At 38.3% G+C, this 24,309-nt stretch overlaps 1 protein-coding gene across 2 annotated transcripts in view; it reads left to right on the top strand.

Moving 5' to 3' along the window:
• COL17A1 (collagen type XVII alpha 1 chain) overlaps window positions 1-24,309 on the top strand; it is an 81,074-nt gene that overhangs the window by 11,357 nt on the left and 45,408 nt on the right. For both annotated transcript variants that reach the window (XM_089690271.1, XM_089690272.1), the window contains exons 2-21: window positions 2,817-2,882; window positions 4,010-4,060; window positions 4,239-4,340; window positions 6,252-6,353; window positions 9,626-9,769; window positions 9,887-9,934; window positions 10,173-10,208; window positions 12,212-12,259; window positions 13,045-13,188; window positions 13,268-13,426; window positions 13,527-13,598; window positions 13,964-14,062; window positions 14,153-14,233; window positions 15,969-16,127; window positions 17,837-17,917; window positions 17,995-18,033; window positions 18,790-18,969; window positions 22,159-22,356; window positions 22,697-22,735; window positions 23,336-23,362. In XM_089690271.1, coding sequence (XP_089546397.1) covers window positions 2,828-2,882; window positions 4,010-4,060; window positions 4,239-4,340; window positions 6,252-6,353; window positions 9,626-9,769; window positions 9,887-9,934; window positions 10,173-10,208; window positions 12,212-12,259; window positions 13,045-13,188; window positions 13,268-13,426; window positions 13,527-13,598; window positions 13,964-14,062; window positions 14,153-14,233; window positions 15,969-16,127; window positions 17,837-17,917; window positions 17,995-18,033; window positions 18,790-18,969; window positions 22,159-22,356; window positions 22,697-22,735; window positions 23,336-23,362 — 1,864 coding nt within the window. In that variant the 5' untranslated portion in view covers window positions 2,817-2,827. The remainder of the gene's footprint in view (window positions 1-2,816; window positions 2,883-4,009; window positions 4,061-4,238; window positions 4,341-6,251; window positions 6,354-9,625; window positions 9,770-9,886; window positions 9,935-10,172; window positions 10,209-12,211; window positions 12,260-13,044; window positions 13,189-13,267; window positions 13,427-13,526; window positions 13,599-13,963; window positions 14,063-14,152; window positions 14,234-15,968; window positions 16,128-17,836; window positions 17,918-17,994; window positions 18,034-18,789; window positions 18,970-22,158; window positions 22,357-22,696; window positions 22,736-23,335; window positions 23,363-24,309) is intronic.

Below are 24,309 nucleotides of genomic sequence, written 5' to 3'. Positions count from 1 at the left end.
CAAAACATTGACTCCTACTTTCTGGAGTTTGGTGCTTTAAATTGATTTCTTCTTCAGCCTGCATTGTAACAAAAAATTACTGCAAAGACTGTTTTTTTCAAGAAACTGAGCCATTTGTTGGTCCTTTGGGAAAAAAAAATTATTTTGTTTAGGACTTTGCTCTATACTGTACATTCAAACACTTGTCTGTATTTAAAAGAAATTTGTAGAAGGACCTATAAAGGCTTCCACTGATGACATCTGAAAACACATACTGCCTATCCTTTGTGCTGATCCAGTGGATTCAGTACTTTCTAAGGGTGTACTCACAATACGGTGTACGTACTGAGCTTGAGCACATTTTAGTTTGTCTGATTAGTATGATTGGTCTGTACCGTGCTTGGGCACAATTCAGTATACATTATACTGTGCCTTGGCTTGCTTGAGAGGTGGGACTTTTCAGTTGGATTTAGATCCTGTTGGATCCTGTTAACCAGGCCCAAGCATGGACTTCGAACACTGGAGCAGATTAGATTAATTTGTGTCCACTTAAGTAGTAAGGGTACAGATAACACAAGCCTGCTCAGACCTAGGACAATATTTGTGCAAAAAGCATGCTTGGAGTCAACATGATGTGAGTGCAGAACAATAGAGGGGGAGCAGGGCAATTGTATTTGGCCAGCACAAGGCAACCTGCCTGATGTGATTCTGCCATAAGTCACTGACACAAAGAAGTATGCAGATTAGGTGTTCTGAAGGCGATCAGCTGTATTTCTCTCAGTACAGGCTTCCAAAAATACCTCAACATGCAATCACCCAATACAACCAATTCTACATCTTTCAAAGGTGTGAGTTAAGTAAATTGCTGAAGTCCAAATGGTGCAGTACTTTATTAGATTTGCTCCCAAAGTCATTTTAGAAAATAAAGGCAACTGTTCTTTGTTAAACATTCTTACTTTGAACATCCAATATTGGTAAAATGAAGATGATTTTAGTTTAAATGAACTGTCTACATTGGCCTATCAACTAATTCATGATCAGAGATCCTTAGTGGCATAGAAATTGCTTGTTGTGGAGCAAGAAATGTTTAATATTCCGCATGAAAGCAATATCTGTGTTATAACTGTGGTAACTATATAATTATGACTTAAAGGAACACTATCATGAAAATCTTGTATTATAATATATCATATAATATATAATGACCACATGTGTTTAATGTTTATAATAACAGCATTCATTACATTCATTCTGATACTATTTCCCACAAGGCTAGGTATATTTTTCTTCACATTTACATGCAGCCCAAGCTTTCCAGTGGAAGTGTCAATCTGTAACAGTGGTTGGGACATTTTTCTTCTGAGTTGGTGTAAACAATCACCTATCATCAAACTGGCTTGGGTGACCAAGGAATACTATATATTTTCAACAGAGTTTGGAAGAGTTTGTTGGGAAGGCTTCCTGAAGTCTATGGGACAGGAAGCGAGGGAAGTTCTCTTCAAAAAGGGCACATGTTTTATGTAGAGTGGGGAAGGAATAGAACCTCTAAGTTTTTTTTTTTATTAAGTTTTTAGCAATTTTCCAAAATAGTTTTTTCCACACTTACACACCAATACTTGAGAAGTGCATGCCTTGCAATATAACATGGAGTAGATAAACTTAGTGACCTAATGTATTTAATCAGTACCATATGTTGCATTTAGGTTTACTGATCTGGAATTATACAGGTATATTTACCAATAAGGCTTCCTGCTCACAGCCTTAAAAGGGCCATACAGCATGCAGAACCTACATAATCACTCTCCTGGGGCCTTCAGCATCCACACACATTTGAGATGAATTAGCAGATGTGGCTGTATATGGCTATGGATGGAAGCATAAAGCACCGGCATGTGAACAGACATGGAGCGCAGAAAGTCCATGCACTTGAGGGTGCACATAACCACATACTGCTGCATCTTCTAATTCATCTCAATGGGTTGTCGTATGCTGCAGCTGCAGGTCCCAAGAGGTGATTAAACAGGCTCCATATGCTGTATGGTCCCTGTATGGCTATGAGAATGAAGCCTTAAAGAGCATAGCGATACATCCTCTAACAACACACAAACACTAAATAAAGATAAACATACATCTCAATGTCCTTAACGATTCTTACTCTACAAGAAAAATATTCAGCAATGTAAGCTCAGTCAAGCTTTTATTGATTTCCAAAAATTAGGGGATATCCACTACAGATGTACTTTTTAAATTTAAAATGTTGCTTGTAAGCAACTATTATCAGGTCCAAAGCAAATTTTTAGATGTAAAACAAGAATTTTTCAGTGAATGAGCACTAAATCCAAGGACATAAACTTCCACAGCACAATCGGTTACCTGGGCAGAGTTCAGGAAGCACAGAATTCTTATTATTTGGTGTTAGCCAACGATCCAATGCATGTCTGCAAATTCTCCAACTACACAAAACAAAGCCTTAACAGGTCATAACATTTTTTGCATTAACTTGCTACTGAATGATTGTTCAGATTAACTTTTACTTGACATGCTTATTTAAAAAAAATCAATCCAATGGGAACAAGTCACACCTTTTCATTCTAGAATCTGTTTCCAGTAAACCTGAATCTAATTGTCTGCTACAGGTCACTGCATTGTATGCATTTTGATTGCTTCAGCTTCGTTGCCCTATTGCAAAAGCTGGTAAATAAATGTATGGTATTTTAGAAATTTAGAAAGGTTCAGAGAACAATACAGTTTTTATATTTTTACTCTGTTATCAGGAAACATAGAATATAACATATATAGACAGAATGTCTTGATTAAATGTATGTATTTCTTTACAGGTGACTATGGAATGGATATTATAACTAAGAAGAGTTATCGAGAAGGTGGGGACTCAGCAGGAAGAAGTAAGATATCTATATTATCTTTTTAGTTTTTAACTTTTTTATTCTCAATATCCAAATACAATCATGAGTAAGTTATCTTGTAGTGGAAAGTTTATATAAGCATAATTAAATAAATAGAGAAGTATCTTTTGTTACTACACTCCAGGACCTGGGGAACACTGTACATCAATATTACGCTGTAACTTGTTAGCGCTCTCTTAATTTATTACAGCATGATAGTCAGGTTGCATATACAGCAATATGCAGCTTGACTATTATACAGTCCCTTTTTTTTACTAAGTGCTATACCAATGGTAAAAAAAAAAATCCTTGTGTTGTCAACATATAGAAGAGTTACACCATGGCTATCATGCACAAGCTCTGCAGTGGTTTGACATGCCATTAAACACTGCTCTTATCAACTTCACTCTAAAGTTGGCCACAGACAGATAGTTTATTTTCATTCAGTAAGTGGGCTCAGAGAAAAAAAAGCTAAAACATTCCTCCATCCACATAAGTGTGGTGGAGGGAGGCACCCCTTCGTTCAGGATCAGGACATTGTACTCCCACAAAAGGACTCAAAGCTGTCAGAATACACTGATCAGAGGCTGTAACCGATTGGCTGCAGACACTGATTGACAAAGGTTTTCGAGCATGCTCCTTCAACAGAAGTCAATCAAGTGCTCAACTTCTGTTGAGCATGAATAACCACACATAAATCAAAATGTGGCTGGTCTCTGCTGAGCTGGTCAAATTTCAATCTGCCTATGGCCAGTTTTATTCCCTAAGCAGAGCTGTTGATTACCTGTTGATGAGCTGTCAGGGGGGCATGTCAATGAACTGGGCTGCTGCCTGTTTATTAGAGAGCAGCAGTAAGACTCTGAATAAGTAGCCTGACTCCATTACAATTAGAAATTAAAAGGGTTCATTTGGGCTTTAAATTGGGATACTAGGTGGTAATTTTTTAATACTTCTTCAAAAAGCAGTGATATTAACAATAGGTTCTGTTATACATTCTGGTATTATACATATACAGTATATATTGCAATGAAGTTAGAGTATAAATAAAACTGTTCTGTTTATCTCAAAGAAAAGTGAGAATTGGTTGTAAATAATTTGCTATTTAAAGTCATCCTATTGTTTTTCAGCCTATTCAGAAACAGTAACAACTTCATCAAGACTAGTGTCACTACCACCAAGTAAGTCATTGTGTTGTGAATGTAGTGAGTGTCACATGTTATATATAAATTCTCTAGTATTTATGTGAACCATTTTAATTGCATTTTATTTTTCTGAACAATAGTAGATTGTTACTATAAAGGATTATGGGTTGGTGAATGGGGTTGTGAAAGTTCTTCCATCATTGTGTTGTAACAGAAGGCGCAAACACTAGTGGTTCCAAAATCTCATACCAGGCAGGAGGGGGTGGTGCAGAAAAGAAGACCCTGGTACAAAGCAGCACTGGTTACATCACATCAGGTATGTATTGTGGCTTTCATTTTAATATTTAATATTATTTAAGTATATTATGAATTGTGAGTAGAGATGATCTTGGATGTCCTTCAAACTCATTTCTATTCTGAATACTGAACTCCCATTTTTTTTTACTCCAATGAGCTCCAGGCCAGTCATTTCCCCACCTTGAAGATCATTGGAGTACAAAAAAGTAAGAGTTCAGAGTTGGGGTTAGAGATGAGTTTCGAGGACATCAAAGCTCATCTATAATTGTGAGTGTAAACCTATAAAATGTTTTTTCAGTATTGCATTTACTGTGTTATAATTGTGTTATAATTGTCTGTATGAAAAGAGAATTAGTATTTAAAGTGTTTAGGGCCAAAATATTTTATTTCATATATGTTGAAGTAGGCAAACATTTGAACCCCTGTTATTTTCTTTGTCCTCTATTTGGGAGATTTCCCATTACTGACTGTCCCTAAGACACACCAGGAAGTCAGTAGAATTACCTCTAAAGCCGGGCAAGTCTCTGCTTAGTTGTCACTAGAACAGGTGTCCTTGTTGGAATATTTGCCTTCTCTCATGTTTGAGTGACCTGGACCCTACAGAGGTTGCACAGGCAGTCCAACTTCTCCAGGATGGCACATCAATACGTGCCATTGCCAGAAGGTTTGCTGTGTCTCCCAGCACAGTCTCAAGAGCATGGAGCATATTCCAGGAGACAGGCTGGAGGAGAGCTGGACAGTGCCATAACCATCAGTCGGACCGGTATCTGCTCCTTTGTGCAAGGAGGAACAGGATGAGCACTGCCAGAGCCCTACAAAATTACCTCCAGCAGACCACTGGTGTGAATGTCTTTGACCAAACAATCAGAAACAGACTTCATAAGGGTGGCCTGAGGGCCTGACGTCCTCTAGTGGGCCCTGTGCTCACTGCCCGACACCATAGAGCTCAATTGGCATTTGCCATTGAACACCAGAATTGGCAAGTCCACCACTGGCGCCCTGTGCTTTTCACGGATGAGAGCAGGTTCACCCTGAGCACATGTGACAGACGTGAAATGGTCTGGAGAAGCCGTGGAGAACGTTTTGCTGCCTGTAACATCATTCAGCATGACTGTTTTGGTGGTGGGTTAGTGATGGTCTGGGGAGGCATATCAATGGAGGGATGCACAGACGTCCGCAGGCTAGACAATGGCACTGCCATTAGGTATTGGGATGAAATCCTTGGACCCATTGTCAGACCCTATGCTGATGCAGTGGGTCCTGGGTTCCTCCTGGTGCATGACAATGCCTGGCCTCATGTTGCCAGAGTATGCAGTCAGTTCCTGGAGGATGAAGGAATTGATACCATTGAATGGCCCCCACGCTCGCCTGACCTAAATCCAATAGAGCACCTCTGGGATATCATGTTTAGGTCCATCACACGCCACCAGGTTGCACCTCAGACTGTCCAGGAGCTCAGTGATGCTCTGGTCCAGATCTGGGAGAAATTACCCTAGGACACCATCCGTCTTCTCATTAGGAGCATGCCCCAACATTGTCAGGCATGCATGCAAGCACGTGGGGGCCATACTAACTACTGAGTACCATTCTGATTTGCTGCAATGAAATTTCAGCAAAATGGACTAGCCTGCTGCCTCATTTTATCACCTTGATTTTCGGAGTGTCTTTGAATTCAGTCCTCTGTAGGTTGATAATTTTCAGAAACAGTAACAACTTCATCAAGACTAGTGTCACAACCACCAAGTAAGTCATCGTGTTGTGAATGTAGTGAGTGTCACATGTTATATATAAATTCTTTAGTATTTATGTGAACCATTTTAATAGCATTTTATATTTTCTGAAAAATAGTAGATTGTGACTTTGTGACTATAAAGGATTATGGGTTGGTGAATGGGGTTGTGATAGTTCTTCCATCACTGTGTTGTAACAGAAGGCGGAAACATTAGTGGTTCCAAACTCTCATACCAGGCAGGAGGGGGTGGTGCAGAAAAGAAGACCCTGGTACAAAGCAGCACTGGTTACATCACATCAGGTATGTATTGTGGCTTTCATTTTAATATTTATTATTATTTAAGTATATTATGAATTGTGAGTAGAGATGATCTTGGATGTCCTTCAAACTCATTTCTATTCTGAATACTGAACTCCCATTTTTTTGGACTCCAATGAGCTCCAGGCCAGTCATTTCCCCACCTTGAAGTTCATTGGAGTACAAAAAAGTAAGAGTTTAGAGTTGGGGTTAGAGATGAGTTTAGAGGATACCAGCTCATCTCTAATTGTGAGTGTAAAGCTATAAAATTATTTTTCAGTATTGCATTTACTGTGTTATAGGAAATTGTCTGTATGAAAAGAGAATTAGTATTTAAAGTGTTTAGGGCCAAAACATTTTATTTCATTTAGGATGAAGTAGGCAATCGTTTGAACCCCCGTTATTTTCTCTGTCCTCCATTTGGGAGATTTCTCAGTACTGACTGTCCCTAAGACACACCAGGAAGTCAGCAGAATTACCTCTAAAGCCGGGCAAGTCTCTGCTTAGTTGTCACTAGAACAGGTGTCCCTGTTTGCCTGCTCTCATGTTTGAGTGACAAACATAACATTTTGGATTTGCTGTGAGTTCTTAGTCCAAGTCACATTGGTTACCAAGACAAGTAGAAAGGTTGAATTAATATGTCAAAGACATACATATAGACAGAAACCTGCAAGATTTTTCTATGCATATTGGCAAGGTCTTTTTTAATTTGCATTCTCAAATGATTAAGAAATACACTGCTTAAAAAAATTAAAGGAACACTTTTTAATCAGAGTACAGCATCACGTCAATTAAACTCCTGGGATATTGATCTGGTCAGTTAAGTAGCAGAGGGGGTTGTTAATCAGTTTCAGCTGCTTTGGTGTTAATGAAATTAACAACAGGTGCACTAGATGGCCTACAATGAGACGATCCCCAAAGCAGGAATGATTTTAAAGGTGAGAGCACTGACATTTTTTTCCTTACTCATCTTTTCTGACTGTTTTTCACTAGGTTTGCATTAGGCTAGTGTCACTACTGGTAGCATGAGGCGATACCTGGACCCTACAGAGTTTGCACAGGCAGTCCAACTCCTCCAGGACAGCACATCAATACGTGCCATTGCCAGAAGGTTTGCTGTGTCTCCCAGCACAGTCTTGAGAGCATGGAGCAAATTCCAGGAGACAGGCAGTTACTCTAGGGGAGCTGGACAGGGCCATAGAAGGTCCTTAACCCATAAGTCGGACCGGTATATACTCCTTTGTGCAAGGAGGAACAGGATGAGCACTGCCAGAGCCCTACAAAATGACCTCCAGCAGGCCACTGGTGTGAATTTCTCTGACCAAACAATCAGAAACAGACTTCATGTGGGTGACCTGAGGGCCTGACTTCTTCTAGTGAGCCCTGTGCTCACTGTCTGGCACAATAGAGCTCGATTGGCATTTGTCATTGAACACCAGTATTGGCAAGTCCACCACTGGTGCCCTGTGCTTTTCACAGATGAGAGCAGGTTCACCCTGAGCACATGTGACAGACGTGAAACGGTCTGGAGAAGCCGTGGAGAACGTTATGCTGTCATCATTCAGAATAACCGTTTTGGTGGTGGATCAGTGATGGTCTAGGGAGGTATATCCATGGAGGGATGCACAGACCTCTACAGGCTAGACAATGGCACCCTGACTGTCATTAGGTATCAGCATGAAAACCTCTGCCTGAGATATATGAGAAATCCGTGGCTGTGTTCACATAACAATTTGTTCTTAATATTGCCTGGCGTTTTTTTATCTCACATGGACTCATACGTCATGCCTTCTTGAGTACTTCTGAAGAAGAGATTTTTGTTGACCTCGAAGCGTGTCAAGTGCGAACCATGCATGATCCATTTTTGCAATACCATCTCTGATGACACTGCCGCAATATGTATTGTAGTTTTATATTTATTTTTGAGGATTGTAAAAATTAAATTTCATACTGTTTTTATAAAAAATCTCTTTTGAACTGTTGAAATTTATCATACAAGTAAATTGTGCCATTAAAGTTCCACCAAAAAAGAGGACATTTCCCCCCTTGTATTTGTTAGGGATGTTGGCACTTTGTGTACTATATTCCTTCCTCTCTCTACTCTGGTGCAGTGGGTCCGGGGTTCCTCCTGGTGCCCGACAATGCCCGGCCTCATGTTGCCAGAGTATGCAGGCAGTTCCTGGATGATGACGGAATTGATACCATTGAATGGCCCCCACGCCCACCTGACCTAAATCCAATAGAATAACTCTGGGATATCATGTTTCGGTCCATCACATGCCACCAGGTTGCACCTCAGATTGTCCAGGAGCATGACCCGACATTGCACGCATACAAGCACGCGGGGGCCATACAAATTACTGAGTACCATTCTGATTTGCTGCAATGAAATTTCAGCAAAATGGACTAGCCTGCTGCATTATTCTTTCACTTTGATTTTCGGGGTGTCTTTGAATTCAGTCCTCTGTAGGTTGATAATTTTCATTTCCATCAAACGATGGGGCATCTTTACGTTCCTAACACATTACCAAATCCATATCAGTATAGATATTCAGAATGATATTTTCCCCATTAAGATCTGATCTGTTTTCAAAGTGTTCCTTTCATTTTTTTTTTTGAGCAGTGTAGAATGCATGGAGTGACATTCTCTATTTTTGCCAGTAGATGGTGCAGGCATTCAGGAAAAAAATGCCTTTGAATTCCCCTACAGGCTGTAAATGGTACTGTACTTCACTCTTGACAATGAAAAGAACTGTAGCTTCTGTAGTTACAAGATCACAGCATATCAAAAATATATAGGAGGAAAGAGGCGGCGCCCTCTAAGTGCAGTATAAAAACTTTTTAGCTCATTATTGGCTGGCTGCCTCTATCCCATAGTGCATCAGAACTCTTTAAAGGACTCTTCCTAATAACAACTTTTTATTTATTATTTGTGATTGTTCATGATTTACCATTCATCACTTAATCATTTATTGTTTATATGTTTATATATACATACTTGAATATATTTTTTGTCGCATGTACCATCTTACTCCATCTTGGAGTGCGCCAAATACCCAATTTTTATTTATCAAAAATATATACCAGAACACTGTCCTAACACCATGAAAACTATATACTAATTGGTTATGATTAAAAAAAACTACATAAAGAATAATAAGAAGGAAACACTTCTTTTAAGAATAGAAAGGAAAATAAACAAAATATGAAATGTTTTTTGTTTTAATGCAATGTTTCTTTATCTCTATAATACTAACAAAAACATAAAAATCCAGCTACAGGTGGCAGCTCAAAAGTTAATATTAGCACTTCAGGATCAAGATACGCCCAGTCCCCCACTTCTACTCTCTCAGTATCACCAAACTCCACCTTTGATAGGAAGGCTTACATCTCCAGTTCTCGCCAAGCGGGTTATGAAGGTAAGGGCCATTTCAAATTTTCAGTAGACTAAACTATGTACATTTCAGATGGTTCAGTTGTCTTATATGGATCTGCCAGTTAAATGTCTCTCAATATCGATTTTTTTTCAACTGTAGGAAGTTCCAGTGGGAATTCTTCACCGGAATACACAAGAAAAGAAATGGGTATGTATAGCTTTGTAATTCAAAATCATTTCAAATATTTGTCAGAGATGTACAGTGACTTCAAAATTAATTTAAAGAATTTTTAAATGGCTATTTTTTAACTGTCAGCACAGCCTAGCCCAAGTGGTCCTCCTAAAATATTTGCATCATTAGTGAAATAATTACAAAAAGTTGAGTTCCATGCCCTGGTTACGTAATTTTAGTTATTCTTATTAATGTTTTTGTTTTCTTTTAATAGCATCTTCTTCCACTAGAGGGCGCACTCAGAGCAGAGGTGAGTACATGATTAGGACATGCATGGTAGCCAACAAGATCATGTAACACAATCTGCCTGCAGTCTAAAACAGTTATGGTTGGTTTAACCCTCTCACTCAAACAGCAACTCTATCCATTGTATGGATTTCAAATTCAATCATAAGCAGTTCAACTTGAAATAATCTAGAAAATATTTACTGAATAGAAAAGAAATAATAACATTCACTGTTAATACATTTACAATTTATGCTTAAAGGGACCCTGTCACCAATCCAAAAAATGCAGGTAAAGGCACATAAACTTTTTTCTTTGCACAGCCCCTTCATTTTTGCACAGGTAGAAAACACATAAAATATGTTAAACACATGTATAACCATATGGGAAGATTTTTGTTAAAATGACAGGTCTGGCAAAGGGATTTCTTCACCTACCACCTACTTTAGTAGATTATGTCCTGATTTTATAGCTATTGTATGTCCTTTATACAGCATGGCATTTTTCTGAAAAACAGCTTTATATATATACACCGTATATATATATATATATATATATATATTTATTTCAGGTACTTATATAGCGCCATCAATTTATGCAGTGCTTTACTTATATATTGTACATTCACATCAGTCCCTAACCCTAAAGGGGCGTACAATCTAAGGTCCCTAACTTACATTCATACATACACATACTAGGGCCAATTTAGACAGGAGCCAATTAACCGACCAGCATGTCTTTGGAGTGTGGGAGGAAACCAGAGTACCTTGAGGAAACCCACGCAGGCACAGGGAGAACATGCAAACTCCAGGCAGGTGGTGCTGTGGTTGGGATTCGAACCGGCAACCCTAGTACTGCCAGGCGGAAGTGCTAAGCACTTAGCCACTGTGCTGCCATATATATATATATATATATATATATATATATATATATAAATACAATTTTTATTATTATACAGGATTTATATAGCGCCAACAGTTTGTGCAGCGCTTTACAAAATGAAGGTAGACATTTCAGTTACAATACAGTTTGGTACAAGAGGAAACAGAGGGCCCTGCTTGTTAGATGTTACAATCTATGAGGAATGGTGAGGGATGAGCTGATGGAGGAAAAGAAAGTCAGTTTACTAGTTAGAAGCAGGTTAGGCTTCTTTAAAGAGAAAGGTTTTCAGGGATCATCTAAAGGTGGATAGATTAGGAGATAGCCGGACAGCTTGAGGTAGGGAGTTCCACAGGATGGGAGAAGCTCAGGAGAAGTCCTGAAGGTAAGCATGGGAGAAGGTGACACGGGAACTAGACAGCAGAAGGTCTTGGGAGGATCAAAGAAAGTGGTTTGGTTGATAGTTTGAGATTAGGTTGGTGTTGTACCTGGGGGCAGAGTTGTGAATGGATTTGTAAGTTGTTGTTAGTATTTTGAATGTTATTCGTTGGGCGAGTGGAAGCCAGTGGAGGGATTAGCAGAGAGGGGTAGCAGACACTGAATGGTTGATAATGTGGATGAACCTGGCAGCAGTATTCATGATGGACTGGAGGAGGGGTAGTCTAGGGGATGTAAAGGTAAGTCAATGAGGAGGGAGTTGCAGTAGTCGAGGTCGGGGGTTGAGGCAGCATGATTTGGACAGGGATTGGATGTGGGCCTGAAAGGATAGTTCAGAATCCAGGGTTACCCCTAGCACCCTGGCATGCGGGGATGGGTTAACAGTTGTGCTATTGATCTTGACTGAGAAATCAGAGGAAGAGGCACGTGGGGGAGGAAATACTATGAGCTCAATTTTGGATAGATTGAGTTATAGGAAGTGGTGTGACTTCCAGTCTGATATGTCTGTTAGTAAAACGGATATATATATACAGTATATCCATGGCTATGTATTATATGACGATGAAGAAACACTTCTATATATATATATATATATATATATATATATATAAAATTAGTATATGTGTATAGTATATACAAAACAAGTACATTTATTTGCATTGTATCTTTTAAAATTTTCAATATTAATTTTATTATTGTGTAATTTTACAGAAACTGAAATCCGCACTCGACTGCAGAGTGCATCACCCTCCACAAGATGTGAGTGTTTATGTCTATATGTCATTTTTTACATCACTAACATAGAACAAGCAATCATTTGCATGTTAAAGAATGTTTGGAATAACTATGTATTATTGAGTTTTGTTTCTTTGACAGTTCATACATTTTACATGGAAACCAGTATAGAGTTTCTTATGTGCTGACAAATATAAATGATATACCCACTGGCAAGTGAAATTGATGAGTGTTTCCAATACCTGTTGTAGAAAGCCACAAACAGGCACATTTATCAGCTTTATAGAAAAAAACACAAAACGTCTTTTAGGTAAAGACACACCACACAGGGGGTTTATTTACTAAAGGCAAATGGGCTGTTCACTCTGTAATGGAAATATCATTTTGCAAGGGAATTTTTCCTTTAGCTAAGTGAATATGGTAAAATTCACTCTACATAAAATATTCAATCATGTGCAAGGAAAATGTTTTGCATTCACTAAGCTACGTGAAAATTGCCTTGCAAAGTAAACATTGCATTTGCCTTTAATAAATCAACCCCATAGTGAGCAAATACTCAGTGAAGATGGATCACACAAATGTGGGGGGAGTGATTTATATCCAAAACACTATATTAGGTAGTTATAAGGCGATACAAACTAATTCAGTAACACATAGCAGCCCACTAGGAACCTTATTCTATAGATAACTGCACTTTGCAAAGTTTTATATTTAATCAGCTCTATTAGCAGTTGGTGACACAATATAATGGAATGTTCAGCTTTTTGTAGGTGAATAAACTGATTTGTGGATGTCACCTCTTTCTTCAGGGACAGAACTCGACGATGTGAAGAAACTGCTGAAGGGTGGCCGTTCCACCAGTGTCAGCCCCAGCAGATCCCCAACCAACACCCTTCCCATCCCTAAGAAAGCGACTGTAGAGACGAAGATGGTAACAGAAAGCTCTCAGTCAGGTCAGGCCTGAGACAGCACTGTGAATGTCTCTCACTATCATGACACATACTGATTCTAATCAGTGGTTCCTTCATACAGTTTCAGGGTCATATGACACCGCCATCTTAGATTCGGCACTCCCATCATACATGTGGACCTCCACACTTCCTGCAGGGACATCTATGGGCGGCTACCACAACAACATGAGCGGCATGGGCTATGGGTCTTCTATGATGAATGCCCAGTCCTCAGGATCAGGTAGATTTAAACAAGCCAAAAATGGTTGACTGGTCTACAAATAAATGTCTACGGCTTCTGTTTTTTTTTACAATTGTCTCTTTGTGATTTTTCTCTTTAGTATTTGGAATTCCCAACAATCTAGCCCCCAGCTCTCCTACCTTGCATTCAGGACTTTCCTCCTCCTCTGCAGGTAACTAGCATACTTTAATGTCGTCTGTTTCATTTTAGGGGAAATAAATTAGAAATGCATTTAAATATATAATAATAATTTTATTATTATATTATTATTATTATTATTATTAATAATAGTATAAAATCAAGAACCATGAAATACATTTTACAAAGTGAGAAGCATAAGTTGCACTTCGAGTTGTAGATTTTAGATTTATAGATTTATAACCTTAAATAAAAAAACAGCCTGGAGGGCACGTATGAAGAGTTCTAGTTGTTTCCTAGTTAGCAAATTGCCTTCCAGCTACCTCTCTTCATTTCTTCACATCTTTCAGTTTGGAATCAATAAACCTTATTGTTGTTTCTTTTTGTTTTCCAACACAGTATTTGGTGTTCAAAATAATTTGGCCCCATTACACGCTCAAGGAGCTACATTAGCTGCGGCTCCCCTTCTCAACAGTGCAGTCACATCTGCAACTTCAGGTTTGTGCTTACTGCTCATTGCTCAGTTCTGTGCACAGTGATTGATTGTAGCATGACTAAATTCATATGGGTGACTTTTTTTTTTTTCAGGAGGATATGGCGTGCAGAAGAATATCACACAAAACACACAAGGCTCAGGTGGAATCAGCAGCACTGTCACCTCATCAGCTGGTGAGTTTCTCACATTTGATAATAAATTGAAGGATCTTCTAAGAACTTTCCTGATATTCGTGGTTTATGATAAAGCACACCTGTAATGTTGGAATAAATATGAAGCACTCAATGAGGAGGGGGCAATAGATTGGCACTATGCTTGATTTTTCCAACAGTAAAGGTTTGTTTTGACACTATCATGTCTACAACCAGCTCTAGTCCTTTGTGCTTCCATGTTGTTAGCCTACTACTTAAGACAGCAGTTACCATAATAATAATTTGAAAGAGAAAAGTGGATGACCACACACTAGTGTATGAAACGTCCAACGGCTTTATTGAAGAAATCCATAAGTAAAACACATCACAACCACTCAAGACGATTTCTGTGGTCGCAAACTGGACCAACACCTTTGTGTGCGGATTAGGGGGCTAGAAGTAAGGCAGACCAACCTAGGGCAGTGTACGTCTTACTATATACCATGATAATAATTGTGGGCTAGTGCTTAGTGCCTAGTGTCCTTTTTGGGTAATTTGTGGATAAAATCATCAGATAAGGTATGATGGAAGATATTGAAGGGACTATTAAGCAGAGTAAAAATTTTACTATAGTTAAAAAATAGCATAAAACCATCTTTCTTTTCTCTTATTTGTTGGTTTGTCCAGTTACAAATTAAATGTAACTATAACATAGATGCCATGCTTCCTCCAATAGTGTAGTATGACATTAGTGTTCACAATAATACTCACATCATACATAGGGATGTGTAATGGTGAAGAGTAAAGGCACAGGAGGTTAATATAAAAATCACGATAAAGTGGGTAGTGGAGTAAAGCTTCATGTGGCCCTTCTGGATAACCAAAACCTTCATAACTAAAAGTGGGCAAGGGCAGTGTCCACATTACCTCACTGCCTTCTTTGGAGCATGTCATTTTTTTCTGATTCTATAAGTGCACCCTAAAGTATAACTAAAGTCAAATTTTTTTTTTAGTTTTTGATAGAATAGAGAGGGATTAGAACACCTATTAGGTTTTTATTGTGTCTCTGTGCCCCCAGTAGAGAGACTCACCCTCTTTATTTGTCCTGTTTACCATTATCATTGAAAGTGAAAGTAAAAAAAAGCTAAAATTTTGGGTTGTCCCCAGAAAGTTATAGAGGGGAAATTTTCCAATTGGAGCACTAGTTCTGGTGACCTCTGGAGGGAGGGGGGCAGTTATTGCCTTAATTTTCAGGAATTTTCTCTCACTTTCTGCTTTGGCTATGGGACAGGAAGTGAAGAAGTGAAGAGAAATCTCCACAATTGGACAGAGATGGCAAACAAACTGACAGAGGTTATAACCCCCTTACTCTATCCAAAAAGAAAAATAAGTTTTACCTATAGTTCTACTTTAATTTTTTTTTTTTTGCACATTTTCAACAACAATATTATGCTTTACAGAGATAAAACTGGAATTAACGTGGGCATATACATCTCAAGTGAAAGGCATAATAATAAATAAAAACAATAGGAATGTGTAGAAACGAAGGGTGGGGGGGATAGGATTAGGAAAATATTCCCCTTGGAATTCGCAAGCTGTGGTAGGTGTCATATATTTGGCTCAACTGTCCCCTTGTATCTGCATTCCAAAATGGTCCAATTGGACCTCAGTATGTTGAAGACTAGAGGGTAAAGACTGGCTTTGTCATAGCCTATTGGTTGGTGAGTGTACAAAGAGAGGAAGTTAATATTCATGTTTTTTTCTCTATTCTTTTCAGTAACCAGCAGTAAAACTCAAGGTGAAGAAATCCTCAGCAAAGATTACAAGTTCCTTCTGCTGGAGAAGGAAAAAGCACCCGCTAAGAAGGATGGAGACATGCTGATAATGTCCAAAGACAGCGGAAAGGTCTTTACAGCTGCTAGTGTTGCCAGTTCAGGTATTAAGCACAATCTCACCAATTATATAATATAATATATACAGAGTACAGTGTACAGTGCAGCAATTCTTACCAACAAATCAGAATTAATCTTTCTTTACTTTAAGCTGATAAACACTGAATGTGAGTGAAACTGTTCATAAATTAAACCTCTTAGATATATGACAGCAATAGAGAGGGACAAATAGGTCAGATGGACTCCATCCGCTGACAGTTGTTTTATAATACATCCAATATCCACATTTAGTCCACTATACATTATCATTCAGAAGAGACATTCATACAGTTACCTCTGGATTCCTGAGAGATGATTTGCTTGAGTGATACCTGTAAAAAAAGCTTTGGAGCCTTCCCCATATCCCTATAACCTGTGTTGTAGGCTTAACAAACCAAATTCATTTCACATATAACACAAAAAATTTTTCCCATTACAAATCACATTTCTTTTTATTGCACTAGGATTATACTTTTACAAAAAATTGCACACTAAATGTTGAAACCACCACACTACAACATTTTCTTGTACTTATTCTAGGGAAAGGGTGTCAAACTCAATTTCATCGCAGGCTACAATAGCATTGTGGTTGCCCTTAAAGGGACGGCTGTATCTGTAAGATTAGATGTCCAGAGCACCCCACCCATCCCTACATCAGATGTCCAAAGCCTCCCCGCCATCAGAAGTCAAGAGTCCCCCACCCTTCATTACCTTGTGCTGCTGCAGGAAGAAGATGGGGGCAAAGCTCGGTAGCAAAAAGTGTAGGGTTTGGAGGAGAATCAGAGAAGGATTGGAGTCAGCTGGTAAATTATGCTGAATGCTGAGGCCAGGGGATGCAGAGACGTGGGGGTACTGCAGCTTCACAGAGAGGCACAGGGTCTGTAGTAGGAATTTTGTCCTTCTCCCTGCTATCGACTGCTGAGAAGGGTGGGGGCAGAGATGAGACTTTTGTTGGCTGCACAGAGAAGCACAGGATCTGGCAGAGGAGTTTTGTCCTCCTCTCTGCTGACAACTTCTAATGTCTAGGTGGGGGCAGACAAGAGGGGGTGGCCGCAGCTTCAGAAGAGGTGCAAAGGCCACATGAAACTGATGACATGGCCTGGTGGGCTGGATTTGACCAGTGGGCCTTGAGCCCCCTTGAGGGAAAATGGAGATCTTTTGGGACAGAGAAGCTGCTGAACATAATCCAGATGTTAAAATTATATTTTATAACTCTTACAATGAAAGGACAATCCTAGGGTCCTAGCACTTTCATTTCATTTTCTCCAAGCAATCATAATCTGACATGGGCTCTGACTTTTCCAAACCCAAAACAAAAAAAAAAGTTTTGTATATACATACACTTTACATTACACCATCTTAATTCACTGCAGCTACATGTTGCCAGTGTCAATGCTGCATTAGGCTCAGTACACATCAGAGCTCATGGGCTCATATTTGAATTTGCTATTGACATAAGTGTGTACCTGGTGTCCCCATATAATGCCACTGTTTATATGGGGCCTTAAAACTATAGTGCTAAGCTGAACCCTACATCCAGTAAGCCTGTAGTCCTTGTTATAATTTGCTTTCAGCAAACAGTAGTTCTACACTTCATAGGTATATAACCCATCTTCTGAGTCACTTGAGTTTGAGGCTTTGATATTGTTTATGTACAACAAGGTTACATATAGAAAATCTTTCAAATCACCACATTGTTTGGGTTTTTTCACAGGTTTATATGGTGAAGACGCTCTAAAGAAAGAAAAAACTATAACAACCAGTATGGACACCTCATATAAAACAGAGGCTAATGGTAAGTAATGTGGTTTCTCCTATATTTCAATTGAAATGACAGTAATATAGACTAACACATATGCTGTTGCATCCTAGGAGGACTGAAGGTAACCAAAGACAAAGCAACATATGCAGGTAAGGAATCTTAGGAATTTTTATTTAATTCATGAATCCATTTGTATTTTTTATGTCTATGACATTACATTATGTTGTAAAAATGTACATCAGTCATTTACTTTTTCATATCTTTAGTTGCTAAATTAAATAAAGTCTTAAACAGGAAGGGAAGAAATAATATAAGTTAAAAACATAATACTAGTAGTAATATAAAACTTAAAGTAGACCTTTAGTCAACTAAAACTTTGTTCCTTTGTTCAAGAAAAGATCCCTACATTGTCTGTGCCTAGGCGAGGAGTCAGGAGGTGACAATATACAAACTCTCTGCAGTGTAAAAGGGAGGGAGGAAGAAGCAGATGAGAGGAAGCTCACTCAAAGGGTGAAGGTCCACTTTAATAAAAGACTTATAAACAAACAGCTCACATAGTGCTTAAATAATATGCACACATAATGCAGATATTACCTCATTGTGAAGTCTACTACCGTGAAATCTAAAATTTTGAAAGACCTCTCACCTATCACATGGTTAATTTACAGACAATAATCTGGCATTTCATGAGGTGAGGAAGCCTCAGAAATACTCCACAATACAAATAGGTGGTATTCCCCGAAGTGGCAAGGCTAAAAGCCATAGAAAATTTGGTGATTTCAAATTTCCTACTTATCATCATTAAACTCTCCAATTATGTGTATATTTTCTAGTGCTGCCCTATGACAATAAAACTGCTTTTTTATGTATTGTTATGTTCAACTATTACTTCTTACTCATCACAGAGATACACCGAGTAGATGGCTTGAAGTCCGCCGGGGATCAGTATGTTGAAAGACGGGACAGTGGAGTGGATGGAGCCTGTGGACCATGTGCCACCTGCTGCAAATGGTGGATGTGGGCTCTTGGGTTAATCCTCGGACTATTATTCCTTTTGGGACTGCTCTTTGGACTGATCACTCTTTGTAAGTAATCATTCACTTTACTGTACTATCCCAAAACAAGGCATGCAGCTCACATTTAAAATTTATTTTCCAAATAATTAACAAATTAAACTTAAAAAAAAACTATAGCCTTATCAAATTTCTTTAGACATTTAATTTTTAGGAATCCACACTGCCATTGCACCAGACATATGTGAAGAGGCACCATAGGAAGCAATGTTATTTCATGTCACGCTGTTTGAATGTGGTTCAAACCGCATCCAATTTGCATATATGTGAACCGGCACTTACTGTGCTACACAGTGAGTGTTCTTTACTGCTTCTTCTCACAGTGAAACTGTATAAGTCAGCTGACTTTCTTAAAACAATGCACTCCCTGAGGGGCAGATATCTTATGCAACAGTTGTTAAAGCAGAACTAAACTGTACCTAAGCACACAAACTGTAAATGCTTATGAATTCATTTTTAACATTCAAAGCAAACTGACACATTCATCCTTGCCTTCATGCTTTATTTTGTTGATAAACCACTTTGAATATCCACTAGCCATTCTAGCTGTGGCCATCTTGAGGATGAAAAGATGATTCTATAGCATTTACTTCCTGACTTCCTGGAATCCATCTGCCCTTAGCTCAAGTTTCCAGACAGGAGGGTGTGCTTAGGTGAGAAACCCCTCCTCCCCTCCTTCAGATGAAAGAAAAAAAATGCCCAGGATGAATCCTGGGAGGTGTTACATCATTTTGGCCTAGGCCTGAAACCAGGAAGTAACTGAAGAAATTAGAAAAAAAAGTTTTAAACACGTAAATACCTTCCTATCTATTTACTAATGCTAACAGCATAAGGATAAAAAAAAATGTTATTATTATTAATAATAATAATAAATACTAATTTATAATAATCATTTATAATAATAAGAATAATTGAGAGAGTTTAGTTCCACTTTAGACAGTTTGGCAGAGTCACTGTATTAGTTTTTTTTTTGCCCCTTACAGCTTTTCTACAGCTCTTTACATGTAAATAAGGAAAGTCAGAGAAATGTCACAGAGAAAGAGAGCAAGACAGCCAGGCCACCTATATATTCAGAAGGAGAGCTCAGCAATGACAACTTCCATTTTTCTCTTATGACATACAATACTTCATTTAGATAACTTTTAACTTAATTTTAGAGTCTTAATTAAACAATTATACAAGTACATACCTCAGAAACACCAGATTCATATGACTTCAGAAACTAAAGTATATCTAAAGCTGTAATCTGATTTCTGTAATTTCTGATAGAGCAGGGAATGGCTAAAACCCCTTTGTTGTTGTTTTTTCTGTTTGTATTCCATTAGCCAGATTTTTATTCACTTCCTGTCCCAGAGGCCAAATCCCTCCTAACTCCTGTTCTAGTGACAACTATAACATTTTAGTGTTTTTTTCATATTAGTCATTAGGTTTTTTTTATATAAATTAATGGATAAATGCTGTTGTTTATATCCAAGTACCGTTGTGCCACAAACCCAATTAATACACTATATTGCCAAAAATATTAGAACACTCCTCCAAATCATTAGATTCAGGTGTTCCAATCACCTCCATGACCACAGGTGTATAAAACCAAGCACCTAGGCATGCAGACTTCTGCAAACATTTGTGAAAGAATGGGTCACTTTCAGGAGCTCAGTGAATTCAAGTGCGGTACCGTGATAGGTTGCCTCCTGTGCAATAAGTCCATCTGTGACATTTCCTGGCTGCTAAATATTCCATGGTCAACTGTTAGTGGTATTATAACAAAGTGGAAGCAACTGGGAACAACAGCCACAAAATGGTAGGTCACATAAAATAACAGAGCAAGGTCAGCGTATGCTGAAGTGCACAGTGCGCAGAAGTCACCAACTGTCTGCAATACTGTCAATAGCTAAAAACCTCCAAACTTCATGTGGCCTTCAGATTAGCACAACAACAGTGTGCAGAGAGCTTCATGGAATAGGTTTCCATGGCCAAGCAGCTGTATCCAAGCCTTACATCACCAAGTGCAATGCAAAGCTTCAGATGTAGTGGTGTAAAGCACGCCACCACTGGACCCTAGAGCAGTGGAGACGTGTTCTCTGGAGCAACGGATCAGGCTTATTTGTCTGGCAATCCGATAAATGTTTCTGGGTTTGGTGGTTGTCAGGAGAACGGTATTTGCCTGACTGCATTGTGCCAAGTGTATGGAGGAGGGGGGGGTTATGGTGTGGGGTTGTTTTTCGGGGGTTGAGCTTGGCCCCTTAGTTCCAGTGAAAGGTGAAACATTCCCATAGACACACTCCTAAACCTTGTGAACAGCCTTCTCAGAAGAGTTGAAGCTGTTATAACTGCAAAGGGAGGGCCAACTCAATATTGAACCCTACAGACTAAGACTGGGATGCCATTAAAGTTCATGTGTGTGTAAAGGCAGGTGTCCCAATACTTTTGGCAATAAAATGTATACATTTTGAAAACAAAAATTTGGATTTTGCTTACATTTTGTTCTAGTGACAATGGTTACAAAGATTGATAAAGAGGGTGAATCTACCTAGTTGGAGCACAAACAGCAATAGAAACCACACAGGGATTCTATCCCTTCTCTACTTTATCCAAAACTAAATAAAAGTTTTGGATATACTTTTATATGTGGGTCATAATTTGTTCTACCTGGTATCCTGTCCAGACAGTATTGCTGTAATTTCTGCAACCAAAAAGTATACGGTTACACAGTACATACAGTGCCTTGAAAAAGTATTCATACCCCTTATTTTGCAAAGAAGAATGGGCAAAAATTTCAATCTCTATATGTGCAAAGCTGGTAGAGACATCCCCAAAAAGACTTGCAGCTGTAATTACAGCGAAAGGTGGTTCTACAAAGTATAGATTCAGAGGGGCTGAATACAAATGCATGCCACACTTTTCAGATATTTATTTGTAAAAGATTTTGAAAACAATTTATCATTTTCCTTCCACTTCACAATTACGTGCCACTCTTTGTTGGTCTATCACATAAAATCCCAATAAATTACATTTACGTTTATGGTTGTAACATGACAAAATGTGGAAACTTTCAAGGGGTATGCATACTTTTTCAAGGCACTGTATCTTAACCACCCCAGCTCTTGGACTGGGGGGGCATTCTCCATATACCTAATCGTAGACTTAATGAAATCACCAGCACAAATGTGGATTCAAAATCTTTAAATTGTTACGACTTAGGGCAAGATGTGAAGAATTTGAGGCAACGCTTAGATAATTTGGAAGGCTCTGGCAGTGCACTGGGACGTTTGGAAGCTGGTCCCGCAATACGCTCGGATATCAACTTAGCCAGCTCAATTCCTGCTGGTGGCACAATTACTGGTCTATCTAGAGATGAAGTCTGGACCTATGTGAGGGAGAGGATGTTGGCAGAAAGAGGTAAATGTTTATTAGTTTTGTGTTTTACATAAACATTATACCAATTAAAGAAGTAAGCTTTTGTGGCAAGGACTAAGTTTCACATCTGCCACCACTGTCCTGCAGGGTTTTCCCACAATGAGCTAAAGAGGAGCACTTAGGAGAATGGAAACTCACCACAGTACCAATGTTGACCACAAATGAGCATTCACAATGCTTTACATTCAAACTTCTTTAAACGTAGCATAGATTACATATATATATTGCTACACCTGTTAGACTTATAATTATATTGTTTGTTTTTAGAAATATTAATGTCTTGAAATGTTTCTCTTATTTCAAAATTTCTCCATTGCTACAGGAAACATTGCTGGTTTGAAGGGTGAACCTGGACCTAAAGGTAATTGTCTGTCTTGAACCTGCTATATTTTAGTTTTGTATCAATTTTAAGAACTAGAAGGTGCTAAAGTAACATTTTTTGTGGACTATTAAGGCATAAAAACTTTGTTTTAATGGTATGTTATAATGTGGCCCAATATAATAATAATAATAATAATGGAATTATTATTATTATTATTAATAATACTATGTATATGCAGTATATATTATTATTATTATTTATACTGTATATTTGTATTTATATTGGGTAGAGCTTTACACTAGGGCATAAATTACACAGGAGAACAATATTATTATTATTTATTATTATTATTATACAGTATTTATAAAGCGCCAATAGTTCGCTCAGCGCTGTACATTACAAAGGGGGACAGAACATGTGACAGAACAATACCAATACAATGCAAAACATGAGGGGATCGAGGGCCCTGCTCTTTCGAGCTTACAATCTAGGAGATAGCTATTAAAGGACAAAACAGGAAACATAAAAGTCCCTGCTCAAACCATATACTATCTATTTGGCAACATGAAATACTGTAATATATGTGACATATAATATATGAATTAAAAGGCTATGTCTTGTATTTTGTTTCATCTGCAGGTGATACTGGAATGCAAGGAGAGAAAGGTTAGTGATCTGTTGCATGTCTGACTTTATGGCCTATGTTTATAATAGGAAATATCCATAGAATTCATATGTCACATAAAAAGCAGGTAAAGTGAGTGCAAGTATAAGGTTGTGTTTGAAGTTTATAGAACACAGTGAGTGTGTAAATCATAACAGGCCAGAAAAGGAACATATTGAAATCTTTAAGTCATTTCTGTTTTCAGTATTTGGAGGAAGCTCTCAGCTAGCTGGCCATGCTGCAACTAACAGTATATAGGCAGATCATTAAAGACTAGAGTTTAGGCTTCCCCTGTTTTATAATTATTAAGTATGTACATTGCAGAGGATATAATAGCATTGCTGCTTTGCACTGAGAAATATCATTCATATTTCTTAGAAATAAAACTGCATGGAATTTAATGTCAGGTCCTGAGTCTTGTCAAGTTCTATCAAGGGTATCAGAACATTATCTTCCAGTCTAATTATATTAAAAATGCTATTATTTTCAAAATGTTAACTACTGTATGTTGCTATAGCATATAACACAGTATACCAAGTATTGAAACTAAAGGATCACTTGCACATAAATTACACAAATACATATTTGGGCTAAAGAAAACATTTTTATTAGCCTAGTTGATCAAGGTTCAATACATCACTGGGAAAAACAGAATGTGGAAAACTTTAGTGAACTTGCTCTTTTCTGTAAGCTTGGATTGATGATGGTTATTTCAAATGAGTTCATACTAACCCTTCTGGCAATAAGGACAAAGTAGGACTCAGGGGGGCAAGTTGGAATGAATAATCCCCTGCCTTCCCCATAGCCGTCCCTGTTCAGTATTACTTACCACCCAGATGACGTTGTGTACCAAACATAGTACAGCTGGAAAACTTCATGGGTCTATGTTACATGTAGACGCTTGTTAAAAGGGGCTTTATCAAAATTATTTTTCAAATCACTAAATGTG

This window comes from Staurois parvus, unplaced genomic scaffold (assembly GCF_062004578.1).
Source record: "Staurois parvus isolate SC_StPar_1 unplaced genomic scaffold, SC_StPar_1.0 ptg000525l, whole genome shotgun sequence".
Taxonomy (NCBI): Eukaryota; Metazoa; Chordata; class Amphibia; order Anura; family Ranidae; genus Staurois; species Staurois parvus.
This window is presented reverse-complemented; position numbering and strand designations above follow the sequence as displayed.